The following is a 10,373-nucleotide window of genomic DNA, read 5'->3' as shown; positions in this document are numbered from 1 at the left end:
GAACCTTAAGGTCAGTGGTTCGAAACTACCAGCTGCTCCGCGGGAGAAAGATGAGGCTTTCTACTCCCGTAAAGATTTATACCCTTGGAAACCCTGTATAGGGTCGCTATGGGTCGGAACCGACTCGATGGCACTTAACAACAACAACAATCTACTTTTAATTTGAGGTTTTTGCTACAAAACCCAATAATAATTAAAATATTCTAGAGTATCACAAAAGTCCATATTGGGGAATTTTAACTAAATAATCAAATGGATTCTTCAGCTTTTATTAGGATATATCATTGTAACTTCTGCCTTACAGTTTAAGTACTATATCTGTGAAACTTAAAATCTAGTATTAGGCAATATGCAAATGTAATTTCATGCTGTTTGATGACAATTCTAGAATGGAACTTTCAGAATTTAAGATTCAAGTGAATTTTAAAGGAATGCATGTTCTAAATGAAATTCTTCAAACTATTAAATAGATGTTTTAGTGTAATACTGCTTTTCTGTAGAGCAGTAAATTTAAAGTAACATCTTGATCTTAGTCTGACTTGTGAACTGTAGATGATTAATATTGTTAGGAATTAATTAAACCTTTCAATTAGTATAATGTTTTTATAGAAGAAAATATAATTTTAACTTTTATTTAAAGTTAAATTTGTGATTAAGACTGTGATTAAGACTGATTTTACATTCAACTACAGGTTCTTCTGAGCCCCTACTGGATTTCTGTTCTGGAAACTGTGCTTGAGGAATTTTTCTGTTAGAAGAACTTTGTTGCTACTGTTTTATCAAGATGATTACAACTCCTTTGAAACATCCAGGAATTTATTTGTCTTCAGAGACACCTCAAAGGAAAAATATGCCCATGCATGCAATATTTTTTGACAGTATTCCTTCAGGTACACTTACTCCTGTAAAAGATTTGGTAAAATATCAGAACTCATCTTTAAAACTCAATGACCATAAAAAGAATCAATTTCTAAAAATGGCAACTTTTAATAAAAAAATACTTCAGTCTACCGTGCTAACAGAAGCTAGCACCTCTAGCAGTTTTCTTGATATAAGTGTTATAAAGCCCAATAAGGATCGATTCAAAAATAGAACAAACTATGAATCTCCAGGGAAAATATTTCAAAGGATGAAAGAAAAAGTACAACGTGATAAACAAGAGCAAGCATCAAGCAGCAGTTGTTTTTTGAAACCACCAGAAAGGGAAAGTAATAAAACCTTGGGTCCTGATAGAGCTGAGAAAAGACTGTTGCAGCATACCTACCTCTGTGAAGAAAAGGAAAACAACAAAACATCTCAATCCGGTAAGGATTCACTAAGAGGTTATAAAGTCTTAAGTGCTTAAAATGTGTCAGGCACTGTATTAGGTGCTTGCAATAAAGCAGTGAGCAAAATAGAAAATTTTCTTAACCTCGTGTCGATCACATTCAGGTGGTGGGGAGACATAATTAACACATTTAAAAAATAATTTTGATGGTGAAATACAAGATGCTAAGTGTTATAGAAATAAAAGCAGAGAAAGAATGATAGGGAGATAAAAGGGGTAATTAATTTTTAATAGGTTGGTCAAGATAAGCTTCAATGGGAAAGTGGCATTTCAGGAAAAAAAAAAAAATTGAAGGTAGTGATATTTTCAGATTATTTTGGGGAATGAGAAAGGATGTGCCAGACAAAAGGCCAGCAGAGCTGTGCAAGGAATTGTTTTCCATCGTCACAGTGCACCTGCTCCTTCTTCAAGGGTAGCAAGCGCTATCCTACGAGAATTTTATTGGGGAGCCCTATACCATCCAGGCTGCTGCCCTGATGTTGTACCCTCAGACTTCTTTTTTTATCTCAGATTCAAAGAACACTTAAATGGAACATGATTTGAGTGCTTTGAGACTGTCAACACTGCCATTTTGATGCAGTGTGTACTGAAGAGTACAGCACCCTTTGGGGAATGGTGAACATGCTTAACAACTTTAAATTCCAGTTATAAGGTTAATGTGTCATGCAGTGAATAGACAAAACTGGGGAGGAGGAAGTAGATCAGAGAGAGTCAGTAGACTGTTGGAAAAAAATAGGTGGAATTTTGGAAAGAGATCTAAGCAAAAGAAACATTTGGTAATCATTAGCATCAATATCGTAATTAAAGCTATTAGATTAAATGAGATTATCAAGTAGCAGATGGAGAAGTTACAGTAAAGAGTGAAAGTTACTGAGAAGGAACTAAAGAAGAAAGAAAATCCGGAAAGTGATATTTTAGGAGCATAGAAGAAAATGTTTTGAGGAGGAGGATTTCTAATTGTGCTAATAGGTCAAGTAAGATGCAGGTTGAGATATGATCACTGGATCTAGCAGTGAGGAGGTTAGTGATGATTTTGATGAGTGTGATTTTGGAGGAGTGGTAGGAGCAAAAACTTGACTTGAGAGATTTCAAGAGACATTGTGAGGAGAGACACTGACAGTAGTGAACACAAATAACTCATTACCCTAAAGGGTGGTTGGTGGTGGTTATGCGCTGTGGTGTCGGTTCCAACTTAACAACCCTGTACAAGGTTTCCGAGGCTATAAATCTTTATGGGAGCAGAAAGCCTCATCTTTCTCCCATGGAACAGCTGGTATTTGAACTGCTGACCTTGTGGTCAGCACTACGCAGTAGCAAAGAAATATTGGAAAGTGTTATCATAAAAAGGTTTTATTATTGTTTTTAATGACTGATGAGATAATAGCATGTTTGTGTGCTGTTAGGAAGCATTCAGTAGGGTGGGGAAAACTGATGCCATTGAGCTGCTGAATAAAAATCTACTGGCTAAGTAGAGGTTGGACCTTATTTGTCTTTACTGCTTACCCTGACATTTCCAGTATACAATGAGTCAAAGAAGAAACTGAAACTTAGCATTTTATTTTGTTGTTGAGAATATATACAGCAAGACATACAGTACGTGTAAAATTCCATATTCACTATCCTTTTTCTGAAAATTTCCTCCTCCATTGATATAAATTCACTGCCCCCTAAGTTTTCTACCTAGTTGTTCAAGTTGCTATTGTGATCCCATATAGGTAGATCTTAAAAGAACACAATCCTCATGGCAGACATTCTTTACTAGTTAAGTTAAACTGTTTTTAAAGACTTGAGGCGATATTTTGATTTAAGGTTTAAAGATTATATCATGGCTTCATATAGCCTTCATGGTCCCAGAAATTCTGGAGTCCATGAGAATTTGAAATCCTATTCTGTGGTTTTTCCCTTTGATCAGGAGTCTTCTGTAGAATTTCAGCTCAAAATGTACAGTAATGGTAGCTAGACATCATCCATAGAAAAGAAGGCAGTTAGTTATTCATGGAGGTAATTGACCACATTTTACATATCTTCCTTCTTTCCTGGCTTCCCTTCATTCTCTGTTGCAGCAAGCGAATAAAGGTCAATTGTCTGACTTGGTTGGCTGCTTGCATACTTTTAAGATCCCAGGCACTAGGCAATGAACTCAAGCACAACACATTATTCTTGACACTTTACTAGGCCAAGTAACTGGGATGTCTCATGAAACGATGACCTTATCATTTCTTTTTTTTTTTTTAATGACACATGTTATTTATGTTAAGATTCTAAAGCCAAAGTGCCATACTTAAAGCATAATCATTACTGATTTATTCAAGTATAATATTTGAAATTAAGCTAAAATTGAGTTCTTCCTTCTCTGATGCCACTTGAAAGTCTATTATCTCTCCCCCACCTTTTTTTTCCTTTTTTTGTGTGTGAAAGACACCATTTTTTCTTCAAAAAAAAAACCCCATAAAATTGTAAAGACCTAGGCTGTAAGTATAAAGTGCAAGAGCACAATTAGTCCCTATTTGTCTAATCGATAAGACTAACACTTTTGGGCCTTGGAGGACCTGCTAAAGAAATGTCAAAGGAGTATAAATTAAAATTGAGTATGCTCTTAAGTCTCAACATTTGTTTTTAAAGTAATAAGTTATAGTTATTCAATTGTTTGTGTTTCAGAGTTTACAGTGAACAGAAAAATCATTTTCAAGACTGAGTAGCACTTCATATATAATCTTAACTAAAGCCTCTCATTTTGTAAGTGAAGAACTAGGCTCAGAAAAGTCCTTTGCCTTGTTCTATATTAAATATCTGTTTTTTGCCAGCACCAAAATTATATTTCACATTGCCAAGATTCCAAGTTTAATAGTTGACTTTTGCCTAGAGATGGCAAGTTGTAAAGTAGAGAAGGTTTTTTTGTTTTGTTTTGTTTTAATTTTCCTCAGCATAACATAGGAATACATAATGAGATGAAGGCATGAGTGGATAATAAAAAAAGTATGTGTCATGTATTGAAATGTATTCACTGCTGATCTAATCATTACTGAACCTAAGTGTTAACCTATTTCAAGATTTGGAAAACTTTTTTTTTCACATTCCTGTAATTAATATAATTTATTCCTTCTTTAATAAAAAATCTCAACCTTGTAGACTCATCATATATTTTTCTTCCAACAAAACAAAAGATTCGACATCAACAAGTTAAAAACTAAAATACAAAACAAAAAGCCCTGCCAAGTTTAACGTATGGTAAAGTGCTTTTTGTTTTGTATTTTAGTTTTTAACTTGAATTGTTATATACTGTAGATAATTGTTTTCCCTATGTGGGTATTAAGCAGTGACTGGATAAAAGCTTGAATCCTAAAAGCCAGGTGCACTCAGAGAAAGATTGCACAGGAGAGTGGAATATTCCTACCCTGAAAAATTCTTTTTAATATATACAGTGTATATATATATATATATATAGCTTTTATTGGGAATTGAGTGATAGTTTACATGGGAGAAGATCAGTTTTACACTCATCCTATCTTATTTTGTTTTATTGCAGTGATTACAATCCCTTCTATCAATCAACAGTATTTGCTTCTGTGCCCCCTGGGGTGTTTTTGGGTTTTTTTTGATGTACACAGAAACACTCAGAAATTTATAATCATTTAAACAACCAACGGGCACATTCTGCAAGCCAGACTCTTGGCCACCGGCACACAGCCTTTCTCTTTCCATAAGTCTACAGTCCTCAGCTGTTCTTTATGTCCATGCCATCACCTCCACTTCCTGGTTAGGGTCCCATGTTCTGCTCATGCTCTTCTCTTTTGATGGTCCTAGGGTCCTCTGTTCCTGGACATAAAAACTGTGAAGGTAGAAGTTTTGTAACATATAGGGGGAGTTGTGACCATCACCGTTTGTCATGATAAAAATTACTATTGAATCAAGAGTGTCTTATCCCCATTTCCTTTCACCGGACCCATCTAGACAAAATGAAAACTATTCAGTGGGGATTCTGCCTTCCCCTGCACACAGCCCTTGTACTCTGTTTCTGAGGAGTGGCTGGTGAGCTTGAATTGCCAACCTTGCGGTTCAAAGCAACTTTGCAGTCTAGCACATAAGCCCATAGTGCCACACCATTTCAGGTAACCAGTGTCTAATTTGCCCGTCCCTGTATACCGAGGGGATAGGCTTGATCCTTGAGGTGAAGATGCCTTCCCTCTCAGCTGGTATTTTGAGCTACTACATCCATAAGTCTCCGAGTCCTGGTGTGGCGCAGTGGGCTAATGCGTCAGACCGCAAAGTTGTTTGGACTGCAAGGTCGGTGTTTCAAGTTCACCAGCTGCTCCTTGAAAACCCTATACAGGGGCGCTGTGGGTCAGAATCAACTTCATGCACTTAACAGCACCCATAAGTAAAGGTCAAGTTCATCAAATTGTAGCAAGTTGCACTTGCTTTCTTTATCAGATTCCTTTATCTTCTTATAGTCAAGCTCTGGTCATCAAGTCATCGAAGCTAGGTCAAATGGGTACTGTCTGTAAGTTTGGGCATTCTTGTGCATCTCCCCTTACTTTAATCAGTTGAATGCTTCACTGTCAGCTCCAGCCTTCCATGGCTAGGTCAGTGCCCATGAGCTCAGGAGTTCCCAAATCTCCCCAAACTTCAAACCAACCAGCCCTTCCTCTTCTCTCTCTCATCTTAAGATCCCCAGGAGTCTGGAATGTGGTTGAACTCAGCACATATTTCATTACTGCCTTTTCCCCACTTCCACTCACACGTGGACCAACTCAGTCGCCAGCGAACTCACATACCTGCTCCTGTGTTCCCTTTGAACTTCAGTCTTAGAGGGGGTTTTGTAGTTAAGGGACTTGATTGCTTGCCTTGATAGCTCCCCTGCGGACAGCTTGCTTGTTCTTGTAATAGCCAAACAGACTGCCATTTTTGTATCTGTTTTCGTAATTATACATTTTAAGGTGGTTGTTTTATTTGTTTTTTAATTTTATATGACCCTTTTTAAATTTTATTTATATTTGCTGTTTTTGCAGAGTTTCTAATTCCGAAGCCAGAACATGAAAATATTACAGCTGCAGGAGTCTCATTACGTGGAGCTCAGTTGGCGAAACAAATTTCTCACTCAAAAGAGACTGCATTTGCAACCACTAAGTCCAAAAAGGGTACATTTGTTTTAGAAAGCATTGATTCTGCTGATGAAAAATCCCAAAATACTACTGTTGAGACTCCTACTAGTAATTGTGTTTCTACTAAAAATGGCACTCAGTTAAATGTTTCTGAGAGTCAGGTGACAACAGAAGGCATTTCACAACAAGAAACTATGAAAGGAAATGAAAAAACAATGCCCAAAGAGGCAGCTCTTCTATGTGCTCTGAATACTACATGTAAAATTGTGCTTGCAACTCCAAGACATAACATAACAATACCTCGAAAATCTAAAGGAAGATCAGAAAGAAAGAAAAAGCTTTCTACTCCAAGTATATTTCAAAGTATTACAAATGGAGTTAAAAAAAATAAGGTAAGAAAAATTTAAGGTAGATATTTCTGTTTTTATCTTCATTTTTCAAGTGCTTGAGCTTATATGCTTTCCCATTTCTAACAGTAGCTTCGTCTTACGTGGCTTTTTAAAAAATTGGTATAGAGGCAGCATGACATCTGTAGTGAACACAGATAGTGACAAAAGCCATGGGTTGAGAGTAAGAAGACTTGGGTGTAAAGTCATTTTGCTGTCTTATGGTAATTGTATTATTGTTGTTGTTAGGTGCCATTGAGTCGGTGCCCACACATAGCAACCGTATGCATAGCAGAATGAAACACTGCCCGATCCTGGGTCAACCTCACTATTGTTGCCATGCTTGAACCCATTGATGCTGCCACTTAGCCAATCCATCTCGCTGGGGGTCTTCCTCTATTTCTCTGACCCTCCACCTTACCAAACATGATAACCTTCAGGAGTGACTGGTCCCTCCTGACAATATGTCCGAAGTATGAGAGACAAAGTTTGGCCATCTTGGCCTCCAAGGAGCACTCTGGCTGCACTTCTAACACAGATCTATTGGTTCAGTGGGCAGCCCTGGCACTTTCAATATTCTCCTCTAACACCATAACTCAAAAGCATCCATTCTTCTACACGCTTCCTTATTCACTTTCCAACTTTCACATGCATATGAGATCATAGAAAATAGCATGCCTTGGGTCAGGCGCAACTTAGTCCTCAAGATGACATCTTTACTTCTCAACACTTTAAAAAGGTCTTGTGCAGCAGATTTGCCTAATGCAATTCGTCATTTAATTTCTTGACTGCTGCTTCTGTGAGTGTTGATAGTTGATCCCAAAAAAAATGAAGTCCTTGACAACTTCAATCTTTTATCCATTGATAAGAATGTTGTTTATTGATCCAGTAATAACGAAGGCTGTGCTCTTTGATCTTCATCAATAAATGTTTTAAGTCCTTTTCACTTTCAGCAAGCAAGGTTGTATGATCTGCATATCTCAGGTTGTTAATGAGTCTTCCTCCAATCCTGATACCACGTTTTTCTTCATAGAATCCAGCTTCTCAGATTATTTGCTCAGCATACAGGTAGAATAAGTATGATGAAAGAATACAACTCTGTTGTACACATTTCTTAATTTTAAACCATTCGGTGTTCCCATGTTCTGTTCAAACAACTGCCTCTTGGTCCAGGTACAAATTCTTCATGAGCAGAATAAAGTGTTACAGAATACTCATACTTCGCAATATTGTTCATAGCTTGTCATGATCCACACAATCAAAAGCCTTTGCATAGTCAATAAAGCACAGGTAAACATCTTTCTGATATTATCTACGTTCAGCCAAGATTTATCGGACATCAGCAATGGTATCCCTCATTCCATGACCTCTTCTGAATCCGGCTTGAACCTCTCTGGAAGTTTTCTGTCAATCTATGCTTGTAGCCGTTGCTGTATTACCTTTCGCAAAACTTTACTCACATGGAATATCAAAGAGATTGTCCGATGATTTTCGCATTCTGTTGAGTCACCTCTCTTTGAAATGGGCACAAATGTGATCTCTCCCAATCAGTTAGCCAGATAGTTGTCTTCCAATTTTCTTGGCATAGATGAGTGAGTGCCTCCTGTGCCGCCTCACTTTCTTGAAAGATTTCAATTTTTATCCCATCATTTCCTGGTGCCTTGGTCTTTGCCAATTCCTTCAGTGCACCTTGGATTTCTTCCTTCTTTATCATTGGCTCTTGATTATATGCTACCTCTTGAAACAGTTAAACATCAGCCATTTCCTTTTGGTACAGTGACTCTGTGTATTCCTTCCATCATTTTTTTTTTTTTTTTAATGTGAATTATGTGATAGTTACATGGGGGAATATTAGCTTTACATTCATCCTATGGTTTATTTCATTGCCATGGTTACAGTCCCCTCTGTGCATCATCAACCAATCGAAGCCTGCCCCCAGGTTGTCAGCACATAGCCCCTCTCCCTCTCTGGGTCTAGAGTCCCCAGCCACTCCATCTCTCTATGTCAGCATCTCTGCCTCCATCTCTGGCGTCACTCCTTCTCTGGGTAGGTTTGGGCTCTCCGCTCTTTACCCTTGATGGTCCCAGGGACCTCCACTCCTAAACTGCAAAGTCAATCGCTCCCCTTCATTTGCTACAAAATGTCTACCTTTACATTTCAAACCCTCACAGTCAGTCCTGATAACAGTTCTTCACTATTGTATCACAAGAGACCTATTTGCATCTCCTTTCATCAGCCCCGCACAGACAGATTGGATACTACTCAATGGAGATTCTACCTTCCTCCGCACCCTCTGGATCTAGGCTCCCTCTTGAATGCTTGTAAGCCAGTGACTTCTTGCCTTTGTAGCCCCACCCCCCACTTTGTGTAGCCAATGTCCAAGTTGCCCATCCCTGTCTACTCTGAATGGAGGGGCTGGGAATGATCTTCACTGTAAAGATTTGTTCCCTCTTTTGAGCTACTGCATCCATATGTATAGGTCAAGTTCATCAAATTGTATCAGACTTCCATCTTGGATTGATGCTTTCTGCATCATTCAGTAATTTGCCCAGCTTGAGAAATGATGAGCGTGTTCTTCCTTTTTGGTTTTCTGACTCCAGTTCTTTGCACATTTTGTTGTAATATTTGCCTTTATCTTCTTGAGCTGATATTTGATATTTTCTGTTCAGTTCTTGTACCTCCTGATTTCTTCCATTTGCTTTAGCATATCTGTGCTGGAGAGCAAGTTTCAGTGTTTCTTCTGACATCCATTTTGACCTTTTCCGTCTTTCTTGTCTTCTTAATGACTTTTTGCTTTCTTCATGTATGATGTTCTTGATGTCATCCTACAACTCTTCTGGTCTTCGGAAGAAGGAGTGACAAACTACTTCCATACATTTAGTCACTGAAAACCTTATGAATAGCAGAGAAACACTGTTAGATATAGTGTCAGGAAATGAGCCCCTCAGGTTGGAAGGCACTCAAAATTGGACTGGGGAAGAGCTGCCTCCTCAAAGTAGAGTTGACTGTGATGATGCAAATGGAATAAAGCCTGTGGGAGTAAAGCCCACGAGACCTTCATTTGCTGATGGAGCACAACTCAAAAAGAAGAGAAACAACTGTAAAAATCCATTGAAAATTGGAACGTGGAATGTACGAAGTATGAATCTGGGAAAACTGGAAGTTATCAAAAATGAAATACAATGCATAAACATCGATATCTTAGTCATTAGTGAGCTGAAATGGACTGGTATTGGCCATTTTGTATCTGACAACCACATGATTTACTATGCCAGGAATGACAAATTGAAGAGGAATGGTGTTGCATTCATTATCAAAAAGAACATATCCAGATCAGTCATGAGGCACAACACTGTGATAGGATAATATCCATGCGCCTAAAGGGAAGACCAGTTGTTAATACCAGTAATATTCAAATTTATGCAGCAACCACTAAAGACAGTGAGGATGAAATAAAAGAATTCTACCAACTTCTTCAATCTGAAATTGATCAAACATGCAATCAAGATGTATTGATCATTACTGGTGATTGGAAAGCAAAGGTTGGGTGCAAAGAGG

General features: G+C 37.9%; 1 protein-coding gene across 1 annotated transcript in view; it reads left to right on the top strand.

Moving 5' to 3' along the window:
* The first annotated feature begins 784 nt into the window (after nt 1-784).
* The window catches only part of MIS18BP1 (MIS18 binding protein 1), a 49,549-nt gene continuing 39,960 nt past the window's right edge, over nt 785-10,373 (top strand). The window contains 3 exon segments of the mRNA XM_006875446.1: nt 785-1,367; nt 4,457-4,555; nt 6,337-6,821. Of these exon segments, the coding sequence (XP_006875508.1) occupies nt 785-1,367; nt 4,457-4,555; nt 6,337-6,821 (1,167 nt within the window).

The sequence above is a fragment of the Chrysochloris asiatica genome, unplaced genomic scaffold (assembly GCF_000296735.1).
Source record: "Chrysochloris asiatica unplaced genomic scaffold, ChrAsi1.0 scaffold00327, whole genome shotgun sequence".
Lineage (NCBI taxonomy): Eukaryota > Metazoa > Chordata > Mammalia > Afrosoricida > Chrysochloridae > Chrysochloris > Chrysochloris asiatica.
Note: the sequence above shows the minus strand (reverse complement) of the source record. Positions and strands in the feature narration are given on the sequence as shown.